Here is a 16,039-nt window from a genome sequence, read left to right as displayed (position 1 = left end):
ATGTTCTTATGGAACGATTAAACTTATTATACGTCTTGAAATTCTTATACTACGCATTGAACCGTTTCTTACACACCCAAATATTCCCCTTCAAGTCAAAATAAATTTGAAGTTAGTGCACTTAACTCCAAATTTTGCTACAAACCGACTAATTAAATTAAGAATTGCAACAATAAAAGATTATTCCTAAGTCGACCGATGAAGGTAAATTTAGCAATAAAGAAATCTAATAAATACACAGGAATAATAGGATGGATTAATGGGTTTCTTCTTTTATTTCACTGAAAAGTGACTCTTCTGTTTCTTAGGTTATATCTAGTTCTTTCTTGTGGAATTTCTTCTGACTTCTCTGTCATTTCGCATTCTTCAACTTCTTTGGTTCTCTTGACCTTGTCCTTGTTTATCCAAAATTCTTCTTCTTCTAATGATTCAGCATACGTAGAAGGCATTTGGTTATTCGTCTTCTTAACCTTTATCTTAGTCTCTTGTACGTCTACGACCTTGTATGGTCCTGTGAATTTAGTGGCTAACTTATAATTAATACCACTTCTTACTTCTTTCTTAATATAGACTTCTTCCCGTTTCTTGTAATCTACTGGCTTTAATCCTTCTTGATGCTTCTCTATCATATTCTTCTGGGCTTCTTCTAGATTCTTGTGCAATTGCTTGTGGATTACTTTAAAGTTTCTGATTCTTATCTTCATGATATATTCAGAGTAATTAGGCTGTATTGGCTGATTCAGCCATGCATAAAGTAATAATTGTCAATGATGCAGTAACTAATAACCAAAAATCTACCAAATATACAAAATGCACTTCATGGTAAGTGTATTCAATACACAAAATGAACCTAAAGGCAAATTGACACGGTTTGACACAACATAGGCTAGGCTACCTATACTCAACTGACCAGACATAATGTGAGCTATGGACAAAAAATTATACACAGCAAACTATATGTACCGATGGAAATATTGTATCCCGCTGAAATTTTACCCAGTAGGCATAAGCCCTTATGGGCAAAATGTAACCACTTTGCCGAATGATTATACGTTGGATTTGGTAGTTCGGCAACTATCAATCCACGTGCAAAATGGCCGCCGTATTTAGTACCAACCCCTTGCGAATGAACGTAAAAGAATATACAATGCAGTAAATACTACAAACATAATCAGCAAAGACTACTATAAACATAAACAATTGGCGGTAAATATTCAAAATTCGGTCGCCGTCGCAGTAAAATGACAGGCAGAAGTTCAGTATATATATATATATATATATATATATATATATATATATATATATATATATATATATATATATATATATATATGTGACGGTACTTACTTTCTTTGCACAGATCTAAGGTAACGTGTGCGTGGAGGCGTACTTTGGGGAGGCTGTACTTTGGGGAATTAGGCTTATATAAATTCTTCTTGTCTTGCTCAATGTTCTTAATCTGGAATTCGTTAAAAGGGTTCTACTTTTGGATGAGAAATGAAATTGATATATTCATACAAATTACGTTTTATTCTTCGTTAGGGGTTCTTACAAGGTTTTTCCACCTTCTGAGTTACTGGGCTCTTGGACTGATAAAACTTAATTGGCACTTGTTGCAATTACGAGTCTATAGGCACGAGGGAATTTTACTGAGTATTGATTGTCACTTTCACTGTCTTTGATTAATTCGCACACCACACTTTTGCCACTGGTTCTCCTCGTTCCCCTCTTTGTCGTTATCTTCTCTCGACTTCTCTGTTCCCCTTTTTTCTCTGCTCCCCTTTCTGCCTGCTCTCTCTCTGTCTCGCCTTTTTGTTCAGTTGAAATCTCCTTAGCCCCGCCTTTGGATTTTTGGATTCTGACTGGGTGTGGCATTTTCTGAAAGACTTTTTGTGTCTTAGTGGCTATTAACTTCATACGAGACCGCCTTCCTGTCAGGTCTTCTACAGTAATTCGTAGGCTTTGAATTTGTATACGCCTCCTTCTTCATGTCCTGGCTTCTTAGGGGCGTATCCCTTGGTAACCTCATAGGTCATTCGTTGATACCCCTTTTGGGCTGTCTTATGACCAACACTCATGGCTTTTGATTCGTCGATACTAGAGGCCTACCTTTGGGAGGGTGGAGCTTTTAAGAATTTGGTACTTCCCTCTTTCTAACAACGGGTCATAGAATTCCTTTTTAACATATGCCAGATGGCTCTCTCTGACCTGTTCACGAAAGGAACGCCGATTAGTCATAGGCTCTAATGAGAGTAGTTTCCAATTTCTCGAAGATGCCTGGGCGATATCCCTCATCGACCATAATCTCTTGTTGGGTCACTAATCGCTGTACGGACAGAGGCTTTTGGGGGAGATGAAAACCAGATGTCTAATGGCTAAAAGCCTAATGTTTTGAGTAACCAAATCCTTTCGCTAAGAAAAATCATTATCTTATTTCCCTTTTCTCTTTTCTTCCGTATTAACCGTTTCGTGCCCTTTTCTTAAGTATTATTAAGTTATTGTCTTTTTGGAATAACGACACTGTGCCACACTATTACAGTCTCGGCCCACTACCTCGCTGACTCCGACAGCGTTATCTAATCTGAAGCAAATATTATACCTACAAGAGGACTCCTAACTTATGCTTCTTGGAAATCATATTGAAACTTTAACTCAAAAACATCAAAAGTGAATGTGAACATGAGCAAATCCTTGATTAAGTAACGTTAAGGGCAACAATCAAAATTGAATGTAAACATGAATAAATTCTTGAGTAAGTAACATTCAGAGAAACATTAAAACTGAATATGAATATGAACAAATACTTGATTAAGTAATATTAAAAGAATCATCAAACTGAATTCAAGTATGAGTAAATCACATTAAGAAACATGAAACTGAATGCAAACAAAATAAATCACCAAAAAAACAAGAAAACTGAAAGTTAACATACATAAGCCCTTAAGTCACATAAGTTATATAAATGCATGGTAGAAGCAAAAAAATAATGGTAACTATCCAAGTTTACAGTACATGATTGGTTCAGTCCTCAGTCCTATTCTATCTAGGTGGATATCGTCTTTCTTTTATGGAAAAATAAATTTCGTTCTTCGTTGACGACACTTGATGGCTTCTTGTTCGCTGCGACCTGTTACTTGGTGACAAGTCCTTGGAGAAAATATCCTTGTGTATTTGTATGCAATAACAAGTGTGTCCTTGACTTCCTACTGAGATTGTGTATTGTGTTTATGCAAAATTTCATTGGACATTCTTACTGCAATTTTTGAGTAACCTTGTACATTAAACAATATAACTTCACTGCTTGATACTAAAAACAAAATTGGCAACTCGGTTAAAGGAACCGGTTAGTGGTTAATACTTGTAGGTTTCTTCTACTGTGACAACAATTAGTTAGTTTTCACCAATCCATATCTTGTTAGTAAGTTTTCAACAACTACTATCTTGTTAATGAGTCTTCATCAATTAACTTCTTGTTAGTGAGTCTTCATCGATTAATATCTTATTAGTAAGTTTTCATCAATCAACATCTAATGAATTTGAACAAAGTAAGTGTATTAATTACCCCTTCAAAATCTTAATCATTTCTGAAATGAATTCCCTTATCTTATAAAATGTCTTAATATCTATCTTAACCCGTCTTATTTATTCTTTTACTTCTAAGAATGTTCTTATGGAACGATTAAACTTAATATACGTCTTGAAATTCTTATACTGCGCATTGAACTGTTTCTTACATACCCAAATATTTCCCTTTAAGTCAAAAAATAAATTTGAAGTTAAGTGCACTTAACCCAAAAAAATTGCTACAAACCAACTAATTAAAGTAAGAATTGCAACAATAAAAGATTATTCCTAAGTCGACCGATGAAGGTAAACTTAGCAATAAAGAAATCAAATAAATACATGGGAATAATGGGATGAATTTAATGGGTTTGTTCTTCTGTTTCACTGAAAAGTTACTCTTCTATTTCTTAGGTTATATCTAGTTCCTTCTTCTGGAATTTCTTCTGACGTCTCTGTCATTTCGGATTCTTCAGCTTCCTTGGATCTCTTGACCTTGTCCTTGTTTATCCAAAATTCTTCTTCTTCTAATGATTCAGCATATGTGGAAGGCATTTGGTTATTCATTTTCTTAACCTTTATCTTAGTTTCTTGTACGTCTACGACCTTGTATGGTCCTGTGAATTTTGTGGCTAACTTATAATTAATACCACTTCTTACTTCCTTCTTAATATAGACTTCATCTCCTTTCTTGTAGTCTACAGGCCTTAATCCTTCTTGATGCTTCTCTATCATATTCTGCTGGGCTTCTTCTAAATTCTTGTGCAATTGCTTGTGGATTACTTTAAAGTTCCCGATTCTTATCTTCATGATATCTTCAGAGTAATTAGGCTGTATTGGCTGATTCAGCCATGCATAAGGTAATCTGGGTTCATATCCCATCAAAGCTTTTATGGGAGTTGCTCGAGTACTCGTATGATGCCTTGCATTTAATGATATGGACTAAGGTAATTGACGTCCCAGTCAGGATCCTGTCCTATTGTGTGACGCAATACGTCTAAAACCTTCCTGTTATTCCTTTCTACCAAGCCATTGCTAGCTGGGTGATACGGCTGTATCGCTACCTTTTCTACCTTAAAGGCGTTACAAATTTCTTGAACTAACGAGTTGTTGAACTCGGTCCCATTATCAGGAATAATGAGCTGTGGGGCAGAATATCTGCAAAATATCTTATCGAAGAGAGCGGTTGCACAATCCTTGGCACTTTTACTAGTTAGTGGTACCAACTCTGTATATCTCGTGAGCGCGTCGATACATACTAGTATATTCTTATTCCCTTTACTCGTGGTATGAGATTAGTGATAAGATCAATAGATACTCTTTCGAAAGGAGTCTGTGGGATAGGATATTTCCCTAGTGGTACTTCCTTGTCTGTTCTTCCTTTGTAGCTGTTGCATGTATTGCAGCTCTTCACATAATTACTAACATCCTTGTGAATTCCCTTCCAATGGAAAGTTCTTTGGATTAATCTAATTGTCTCATCCCTTCCTGGGTGAGCTCTCATGTCATCGTCGTGCATTAGTTCAATGACCTTGTTTCTTAGACTCTTAGGTACTAATCTTTTGTGCAGTACACCTAGAAATTGACCAAATGGGTCATATTCGTGACACATCCAAATTAATACGCCATCTATGTCCGTTAGTGCATCTGTGGGACATCCAACCTTCCTACCTAGTTCGTTAATTCTTGTGGCTGTGTTTTCTTTCGTTTCTAACGTATTTGAACAGTTCTCTTATATCTTCATCTCTTTCTTGTTCCTTTATGAAATTTTGCCGGGAAAGCTCCTCTGTATAATGCATGGTGAGTACATTTACGTCATTGCACATTGTTTCATTCTTTTCTTCTTCTTGACTTATCATATTTATACTATCACCTTGTGACACATATCTTGATAATGCATCTGCTACCTTATTCGTCTTCCCAGGGACATATTTCACCTCTATATCATAATCTTGGGCTGTCATGAACCAACGGGCTCTTCGTCCAGAAAAATTAGGGTTCTTTAGCATTTCTACTGCGGCTGAATGATCCGTAAACACGGTTATCTTGTAACCAAAAATGATATATCTGAAATGCTTTAAAGCGTCTATTATAGCTAGAGACTCGAGGTCTGTTACTGAGTAGTTCACTTCTGAGGGCTTTAATTTCCTACTGTAATAAACTATCGCATTATACTTATTATCTTGTCTTTGCATTAAACATGCTCCTATACCAATGTGGCTTGCGTCCGTGGCTAAAAAGAATTCTTTGCCAAAGTCTGGAAAGCTAAGTACTGGCGGGTGTGTTAATCTTTCTTTCAATTCATCGAATGCTTCTTGCTGCTCGTCTGTCCATGTAAATGATACGTGTTCCTTTAAAAGTTCAGTTAGTGGAGCTGATATGACTGCGAAGTTCCCTATGAACTTGCGGTAAAAACCTGCTAAACCTAAGAATGACTTTACGTCCTTCTTGCACTGAGGTGTTGGATATTCCGTGATTGACTTAATCTTTAAGTCGTTTACTTCTACGCCCTTTTCACTTAGTGTATGACCAAGGTAGTCTATTTTCCTTTTAAGGAAGTTACACTTCTTTAATTTAAGCTTCAGGTTGGCTTTTCTTAATCTCTTTAGGACTTCTCTGACTAAGTCAATGTGTTCCTCTATAGTGTCTGTTGCTATTACCAAATCATCTATGTAACAGTGTACGTCTTTGCCTAGTAAATCGCCCAAAATTTTATCCATTAATCTTACAAAAGTTACCGGGCTTGACTTTAGACCAAAGGGCATTCTTACATACTGGTATCTGCCGTTACTAGTGGAAAAAGCAGTCAAAGGTTTACTTTCTTCGTCTAGAGGGATTTGCAAGAATCCCTGCAATAAATCTATTGTGGTGAAGTATCTCTTGGACCCTATAGTGGCGATAAGATCTCGCATTGACGGCATTGGATAAGGATCATTTTCAGTAATTTGGTTCAATTTTCTGAAATCCACAACTATTCTATAAGTTTTGTCCCTTTTAGGAACTAGCAAAAGTGGAAAAGACCATGGGGATTTAGATGGTTCTATTATTCCTTGCCTATTCATTCTTTGTACTTCTCTTTCAATGATCTCCTTCTGGGAATGTGCTACTCTATAGGCTGGTATGTAAATTGGCTTTGTGTTTGATGGAATGTCTATCTTGTGCGTTATTTCGCGTGTATTTCCCAAGGTGTCGCCATCTAGAGCGACTATATCATTATATTCGCACAGTAAGTCTAGAATTCTTGCTCTAACATGGTTTTCCTTAATGTCCTTTAAATGAAATCCTATCTTAGCTCTTCTCAGTTTTATGTCCTGAGCATAATTTTCATTTCCTTTACGGATCGCTGCTACCGTTTCCCTTTCTACAACTCGGATAGGTATGGAGTATACTTCTGCTAAGCCTATCTCTGTACCTGGTGTTAATTTAACCTTTCCTCCTCTGTTATTCGTAATCTGTAACGCTATTTTGCCCTGTCTGACTTCGTGTAAACTAGAAGAATAATGTATTCCATTTACTTGCGACTTTTCAGTAAGCGTGAGAATTTCCTTCCCTTCAAAAATTGGATTTACTGTACATTCTACCCAAGTACTTTCTCCTGGTTTAAGTCTTAATTCCCTCTCTAGCTTTAAATAAGTGCATTGATTTGATTCTAAGAGGTTAATGATCTGTTGTGAACTCGTGATGCATTCTGGATATCTTCCCTCTGTCTTATCCTTCTTTAAAATACCTTTTATCGTGGGATTCTGTTGAGTCTGGGTTCTTTTAAGTTAAACTTGGCATATATTGGTATTCTAGAAATCTCACGACCGTTGTTAATCACTAGTTGTTCTCTAGGGGCATCTATGCTTATCCCTTGTGTAGCCAATAGTTGGATAACCTATCAGCAAATGAGCAAAAAGCTAATTGTATATCTCTGGCTACCAGAACATTTTCTCTTAGAGCAATTCTTCCTAGCCTGAATGGAAAATCTAACTGTCCAATTACGTGGATATCATTACCCTGGACGTCTGTGATTCTACAATCTACTGCTGTGTTCAAACTTAAGTGAGAAAAATACAACCGATACACCTTTTCTGACATTATATTCTTAGGACTACCCGTATCAAAGAATGTAACAATAGGTTTCTCTAGACCGACATGTGCGGGAAATAATGGTCTATAATTATATTCATTTCCTACATCAACTTTGCTAACCTGTGTAGCTGGGCTTAGCCTTGACATTCCGGACGTTCTCTCTGTTATAGAGGAAGATTCATTGTACCAGTAAGTAGAAAATTTCCCATTGCGTCGTCTGACATTGACTGAACTGGTTGATACCCTATGCTTGCCGTTTGATTAGCATATCTATTTGGGACGGAATCCCTATTTCCTCTAGCTGGGGGAGATTGACTATTGTTTCTACTTCTGCCTCTCGACTGAGATCTACCTCTAGGAGCTGAAACAAATTTATTTCTGCATTCTCGAGCACTATGTCCTGTTCTCTTATGGAAAGGACAGAAGGCTATCCCTCGGCAGTCACTGGCATAATGTCCTCTCTTCTGACAGTTATAACACGTGACTGTCGAAAATCCTCCTTGAGAAGATTTACCTGGCATCTTATTCTGATTTCTAGATGGTGTCCTAGATCTATTTGGACCCTTTTCTTTTTGTCCTATAGCGACTAAAGGTCTGTATATAGGATTTCCTTCAGGTCTTCTACCTAGGATTTTTGTTTCCTCCTCTTCAATCTCTGCTACATCATCGGATGTCTCCCACTTACGGGTCATCCTTGCAATGACTTCTGTTGGCAGGCTTCCAATCATTATTGCTAGTCTAAATATTTTTTTAACATGACTCATTAGCATTTTTTGCTTGCCTCCTTCTACCTCTATCCAACCTGTGGATTCCATGAAGTTACCCCATTCATTCATATTGTTATACAACTGAGAGCTAAATTCTTGATAACGTCTTTTGTCTAACTTAAATTGACGCACTATCCTTGCCAAGCTAGTAACTGGATCTCTTTCACCAACTGTGGAATAGACCTTCCTAAAATACCGTTTCAGTTCTTCCCAATTCTTAAGATCTCGGTAAGTCTCGGAGTGGACGTAGCGTTCTAAGTCTCCTCCGGCTTCCAAATCAAGATAACTCTTGGCTTCAATAAGCTTTTCTCTATCTGTCCCCATTATGCTATCTAGGCTCGTCTCCACCTGCTCTATCCAGTTCTCTAAGTTACAAGCTAACTGACCATCCTTTCTTCCGCAAAATTTAGCTATATGATTAATTACATGTCCCTTATGTGTTCCTTACTGCCCTGCGGTTCGATTCGCGGACTGTGTACCTTCCGGCATGGTTAATTTCCTTGTTTGACTTCTCGTGAGCACAGGCGTTTACTTTCTGATAAGGAGTCGGTCTCCCTTTGACCATCGACTCGTTAATGGAAATTTTCTTAAGTACTGAGTATCATTAAAAGTATCAAAGTTATGACAGTAATATCCCAAAAAGAAAATAATGATAATGACAATAAATTGTTTTTTTCTTAAGTATTCGATCACCAAAAAAAAATACAAGAATTTTCCCCAGAAATATTCTCAAAGTCTTACGTTACCGATAAGCGATTCTTAAACAACAACAAAAACCCTCTTAACAGTACTGGTAAAACGATACTGAACTGACCATAAAGTGTACGCTAACGAGAGACCTCCCGTGAATTACCCTTGTTAAAACAAACAAAATAAAAACAAGTAAACATTCATTCGACGTAACGAATAAGAGTAAAAAGCAAATACTAAAACAAAAAAATCAAAGTAAAAGAAATCACAAATATAAGAAATCAAAAAACAACCAAAATCACAAAAAAATAACATAAAATGACACAATCAAAATTCAAATTAAAATTTAAAGTTACTGGTTAGTAAATACAAATGTTCGGGAAAAGGTCTTAGTAGCTGATTAGTTATAATTAGTAAAATAAGAAATATCGTAAGGTTTTGTTGCCAAAAAAAAAGTTTTGTGTGAAAATCTTTTAATCTTGAAATACCAGAAATTGTCTAACTGAAATGTTAATCGCGTAATTTACTTTTAATAGAGTTTAATGTTATGTAAGTGTGGGGATTTTTATTTGGACTTAACTTGCGTCACCTTCGGCACCCGGGGTTGCGTCTGACAGCTTGCGTTCGCCTACCAGCGCGTTGAATGATGTGTTGGTTCCCCCTCTCTCTCTCTCTCTTCTTCTCTTCGGGAAAGGGGACCTCTCTCTCTCTCTCTTCTTTCTTCTCAGAGCAGGATTGCGTTGACGGATGCGTTTTCGGGATTGTTTTCTTTCCTCTTGATATATTTGCCTTATGCTTTCGACATCTTGTTCTTCTGGTAAAACGCCTGATCTTGTTCTTCGGAGTGGAGCTTTTCTTCGTGAAGTGTGGGTGCTTTTTTTTGGAGCGCTTTTATTGTTACGACTCGATAACTGTCTTTGAATTTGGGGAAGCACTGGTACTGTCTTAGGGGAGAACTTTCTTTTTCGAGTGGCGTGAATGGATTGAAATCTCTTATGCCGACACTAAACTTTTGATTCCGTTTCGCAGCCGCTGTCTTTAACTGTCATTCGCGTCGCAGATCGCCATTTCTTTGCTGTGTCTTTTGTCTCTTCCTATCCTTACCGCTCGACAACAATTAATCTTGTCACTATATCAATCTTTATCTCATCGTATCCCGTCGCTCTGCCACCAATAAATCTGTGACGGTACTTACTTTCTTTGCACAGATCTAAGGTAACGTGTGCCGTGGAGGCTGTACTTTGGGGAATTAGGCTTATATAAATTCTTCTTGTCTTGCTCAATGTTCTTAATCTGGAATTCGTTAAAAGGGTTCTACTTTTGGATGAGAAATGAAATTGATATATTCATACAAATTACGTTTTATTCTTCGTTAGGGGTTCTTACAAGGTTTTTCCACCTTCTGAGTTACTGGGCTCTTGGACTGATAAAACTTAATTGGCACTTGTTGCAATTACGAGTCTATAGGCACGAGGGAATTTTACTGAGTATTGATTGTCACTTTCACTGTCTTTGATTAATTCGCACACCACACTTTTGCACCTGTTCTTCTTCTGGGGATTCTTCTGTCTTTCTCTCTCTTCTCTGCCTGTTGCTGCGCCACTGGTTCTCCTCGTTCCCCTCTTTGTCGTTATCTTCTCTCGACTTCTCTGTTCCCCTTTTTTCTCTGCTCCCCTTTCTGCCTGCTCTCTCTCTGTCTCGCCTTTTTGTTCAGTTGAAATCTCCTTAGCCCCGCCTTTGGATTTTTGGATTCTGACTGGGTGTGGCATTTTCTGAAAGACTTTTTGTGTCTTAGTGGCTATTAACTTCATACGAGACCGCCTTCCTGTCAGGTCTTCTACAGTAATTCGTAGGCTTTGAATTTGTATACGCCTCCTTCTTCATGTCCTGGCTTCTTAGGGGCGTATCCCTTGGTAACCTCATAGGTCATTCGTTGATACCCCTTTTGGGCTGTCTTATGACCAACACTCATGGCTTTTGATTCGTCGATACTAGAGGCCTACCTTTGGGAGGGTGGAGCTTTTAAGAATTTGGTACTTCCCTCTTTCTAACAACGGGTCATAGAATTCCTTTTTAACATATGCCAGATGGCTCTCTCTGACCTGTTCACGAAAGGAACGCCGATTAGTCATAGGCTCTAATGAGAGTAGTTTCCAATTTCTCGAAGATGCCTGGGCGATATCCCTCATCGACCATAATCTCTTGTTGGTCACTAATCGCTGGTACGGACAGAGGCTTTTTGGGGGAGATGAAAACCAGATGTCTAATGGCTAAAAGCCTAATGTTTTGAGTAACCAAATCCTTTCGCTAAGAAAAATCATGATCTTATTTCCCTTTTCTCTTTTCTTCCGTATTAACCGTTTCGTGCCCTTTTCTTAAGTATTATTAAGTTATTGTCTTTTTGGAATAACGACACTGTGCCACACTATTACATATATATAGATATATATAATATATATATATATGTGTGTGTGTGTGTGTGTGTGTGTGTACGTATATATACACTCATACTACTAACTTGAACACGAAATATATAAGACGTGTTGCTATGTATAAATACAAGTAATGCCAAAGAGGAAAATGAAAAACGAGATCTGCCAGAGATCTTTTGGCCTAAACGACCCTTTACTAGAGGTAACACTGACTGATCAGAACAATGAGAAATAACAGTACACGGGCAAGCATATATAAATGGATATTTCGGGATTAACAAAAGGTCCAGGTCACTTTAAAGAAACGAAAAAAATGCCAGTGGGCTAGATTCAAGATTTAAAAGCAGCCTCCCACAAGTGCTCACAGGTAAGTTAGTCAGAAAACAACATATACATTTGTATATGCCTCTTTGTTCTTAAAACTAAACGTATTGTTTTCTGACTAGCTTACCAGTGACCACTTGTGGGTGGTTGCTTTCAAATCTTGAATCTAGCCCACGGGCATTTCTTTTCGTTTCTTTAAAGTGACCTGGACCTCTTGTTAATTCCATAATGTCCGTTTATATATGATTGCCTGTACTGCGTTTGTCATTGTTCTGATCAGTCTAGCTCTTAGTAAAGGGTCGTTAAGACCAAAAGATCTCGGGCAGTATACTCGTTTTTCATTTTCCCCCGTGGCATTACCTTTATTTATTCATAGCAACACGTCTCATATATTTCATGATCAAATTATTAATATAAGTATGTATGTGTATATATATGTTACGGTCACTTTGAGGAATTGGTCATTTTGCAAACTGCCCGGTCATTTTGGAAAATGACCAAAATATATGTCAGTATGCAAAATGCCCAAATAATTGTGGTCATTTTGGAAAATGACCAGAAGTTTGGTCATTTTGCAAAATGACTATTAGTATCGTTGGTCATTTTGTAAAGTTACCCCAATAGCTGCTGGTCATTTATTCAACATTAAAAACTTACATTACACATTACAAGTATATTAAAATATTGAAAGAACTAAAACTGAACTTGAAAATTATTTCAACAATTATCAAAATTAGCATTATCTGCCTTGTTTGAACAAGAGTTGCTGCATTTACATCTGCTGTTGCACAATACTTCGTTTTTGAAGCATTTACAGCCTCTGCTCCGACATGACTGGGTGCAGCTACACTTACTGATCCCCTGGCCATGTCCCATCGAGTCTGCAATAGCTACTACCTCTCGCAGACTGACTTCGCGAACCTTTATTACCTCTTCGAGTGACATAAATTTTTCAGCACATAAAGTGAACTGATTTCGACAGTACACCTGTTTAAGTAAACCATGTTTTGTCCCTAGTTTGTAAGTTCCGCCATCCATTGTCTCAGTTATAATTGCCTTTGCATTCGCAAACTCCGCTCGTCCACGGTCAACAAGTGGAATAGGAACCATGACAGTGTCCCCTGCAAGGGCTGGCTTGAAACGCTGTACTGATTTATCCTTCATTTTTTTAGCTTGCTTCTCTTGTTGTATTTTCGATTCCCTTCGTTCAGCCTGAATGCTACGATTTCTATTGCATAGGCAACAGAGCACAGGATCATCAACATTGTCATTTACAGTTGAACAACACTGACCAGAAGGATGACATGGAATGTTTTGACCACACGAGTTGCAATTTATGGCACAACTTTCAGCACTTCTCCACTGTTCTACATTTTGATCTTCTTCATTAACTAAACAAAGTGCTTCTGCAAGCTGCTCCTCTGTCTCCATGCCTTCCATTATTTCTTCGGGTATGTTGACAGCAGAAATACCAAGATGAGCTCGTTCCACGGAACCCTGTGATTGAGAATATCTTGGTTTCCCATGAACTAGCTTACATTCTGGCCACATAGCCAGAACTTCCTTGATTACCTTATTTGAAAATTCTCTCCCATTGACAGATTGAAGAATATGAGGGGCTCCTTTATCACAGAAAATGTCAACCAGGTGAAAAGCTACCTCCTCGGCAGTCTTAGTCTGTAGTGCTCGAAGGCATATCATCTTGGTCAAGTGATCCTGGTAATTGAAAATGAAACGGTACTTCCCATCTGGTTGACTCTGCATATCAATCAAGTCAACCTGCAAAGACACAGTACAAGACAAAATTATAAGTAATGCAAATACATCATCATAATTATTATTGTCAGCAGAATTATTATTATTATTATTATTATTATTAGTAGTAGTAGTAGTAGTAGTAGTAGTAGTTGTAGTAGTAGTAGTAGTAGGGTCATGCATATAATTTATTACATTAAGGTAAGATTGGAAGGCTAGGAAATGCCTACAATAACTTAGTGAATAATAATGTATGTTTGTTTCGTTACTAACCTGTGCTCGAGAATTCATGCTGTTCGAGACGATTGGCTTGACAACCACACACTTCCGCACACTACTTTTCTTTAGCTGACATTCCTCACAATACTGCAAGAACAGCGTTATCTGATCACGTGAAATGTTTGCATATTTTTCTTTGGTTGCCTTACACATACTAGTTCTTCCTCCATGGCCAATTATGCGATGAATAGCTAGAAGTACATCAAACACATATTCAGCACAAACGAATCGCAGCTGAGTTCCTTTCTTCTGCAACTTTTGCACGGTGGTACCCTCAATTGTGACCTCCAGTATTTCATATTTTTGTAACAAACGATAATCCTGCTTAGTCTTCGTATGATTAGATTGTTTAAGTTCATTCAGGCGACTAATTACTCGTTCGTATTCTTCCCGGGGAAATAAACTTGAACTATTTGTAGCTTTGTTTTCTTTAGACTCTAGAAGTTTTGTTTGGAAAAGACTTTTCTTACTTTCCATTGTGAAGCTTTTCAGTGTACAATATACTTGCAACAAATAAGTGATGAGAGGATCACGAATATTTCCGTCCTCGGCCGAACCTAAGTAGGAACTAACTGCCTGTTCAGACAAACATACACTTGCACACACACTTCGAAACATTTGTATCTGCTTAGGATACTAATTCGAGCGTGTTTAAAGTTCAGTTTTAGTTCGTTCAATATTCTAATATACTTGTAATGTGTAATGTAAGTTTTTAATGTTGAATAAAAAAACACACACCTTTATTTATACTTAGACTTTTCCTAATCAATTTTAAGTTACTATTTGTTTATTTTTGCATAATGACCCCGCAGCTATTGGGTAACTTTACAAAATGAACCAACGTACTAATGGCATTTTGCAAAATGCCAAACTTCTTGGTCATTTTCCAAAATGACCACAATTATTTAGGCATTTTGCATACTGACAGATATTTTGGTCATTTTCCAAAATGACCGGGCAGTTTGCAAAATGACCAATTCCTCAAAATGACCGTAACATATATATATATATATATATATATATATATAATATATATATATATATTATGATATATGTGTTGGTGTGTGTGTGTATATATATATATATATGTATTATATATATAGATATATATAGTGTTGTGTGTGTGTGTAGATATATATATATATATATATATATATATATTATATATGTGTGTGTGTGTGTGTGTGTGTATGTATGTATGTTTACTGAACTTCTGCCTTTCATTTTACTGCGGTATTTGCTTATATACTGAAGTTATGTGCATCTATTGTGATTTTTAATTATACACACATACAGACATAAGCGCAGGCGCACACACACATATTTATATATATATATATATATATATATATATATTATATACATAAATGGTTTTCTCTACCATTCTTATAAAATAAAATTACAAATGCTTAACCTTTAAACCCCCCCCCCCCCCCTTTAAACCCCCCCCTTTTGGTTCAACATTACTTTTTAGGCTCGTATGTGTGCAAGCATGAACGTATGTATACATGCATACACAATCTAGTCCTCCATTATAGGAAAAATAATTGAAAACGAAACGAAAATAAACATGAAATACATTTCCAATAGCAAGAACGAAATCTAATATCAACAGCCATATTTGAACTATAAATTCTTCTTAAAGTAACTCTTCAATCTCTCTCTCTCTCTCTCAATCCTAAATTGACATTTATTCCACCGTTCCAGGTCCATGGGAATACACCGGAATCGATTCCCAGCAACCCCTCTGTTGCGACATGGGCCAGTAGGAACACTGCATTCCCTAGACTGAGACACAACACCAAATTTTAAAACCAACATTTTAATCATGTGTATTCCAAGTTATACACCTCATGTGTCACAGAAAATAAATTCAAAAGTTGTAAACGTCTAGCTGAATATATTGTTCAAAAAGTGCAGACTTACTTATTTCAATCTTGTCCTTTAAATTGAAAACAAGACCAAGTATTTGGTCATTAGCCAGATGGCTTTGTCTTTAGTTTCTATATATCATGGTTGGAAAACAAACCACTATACAGAGATTAAGTGCATCTAGTGTCAGCCGCGATGTGGTCTATTTTAATGAGTAAATTTGGACAAAAGATTGGGGATTGGCTTGGAGACTATGGAGCAGAGGTGAAGGAACCAAGCCAAAAT

General features: G+C 37.0%; 1 protein-coding gene across 1 annotated transcript; it reads right to left on the bottom strand.

Moving 5' to 3' along the window:
* Window positions 1-720: 720 nt before the first annotated feature.
* On the bottom strand, window positions 721-14,359 carry LOC135214066 (KRAB-A domain-containing protein 2-like). The gene is made up of 4 exons (XM_064248179.1): window positions 13,877-14,359; window positions 12,779-13,627; window positions 1,348-1,459; window positions 721-794 (listed from the first exon to the last, which is right to left on the bottom strand). The coding sequence occupies exons 1-4, from the start codon at window positions 14,357-14,359 to the stop codon at window positions 721-723; spliced, it is 1,518 nt and encodes a 505-aa protein (XP_064104249.1).
* Between the last annotated feature and the right edge of the window lie 1,680 nt (window positions 14,360-16,039).

Source organism: Macrobrachium nipponense, chromosome 45, assembly GCF_015104395.2.
Source record: "Macrobrachium nipponense isolate FS-2020 chromosome 45, ASM1510439v2, whole genome shotgun sequence".
NCBI classification, from domain to species: domain Eukaryota; kingdom Metazoa; phylum Arthropoda; class Malacostraca; order Decapoda; family Palaemonidae; genus Macrobrachium; species Macrobrachium nipponense.
The sequence above is the reverse complement of the archived record's forward strand: the minus strand, read 5'-3'. Positions and strand labels throughout refer to the sequence as shown.

What these genes read in the sequence shown, in the direction of transcription:
- LOC135214066 (XM_064248179.1), bottom strand. Translation starts at nt 14,359, where the DNA reads ATGGAAAGTAAGAAAAGTCTTTTCCAAACAAAACTTCTAGAGTCTAAA. An exon ending in GCATGAATTCTCGAGCACAG is followed by an intron (nt 13,628 to 13,876) that starts GTTAGTAACGAA and finishes GTGTCTTTGCAG; the next exon opens with GTTGACTTGATTGATATGCA. An exon ending in AATTTATGTCACTCGAAGAG is followed by an intron (nt 1,460 to 12,778) that starts GTAATAAAGGTT and finishes AACGAATTCCAG; the next exon opens with ATTAAGAACATTGAGCAAGA.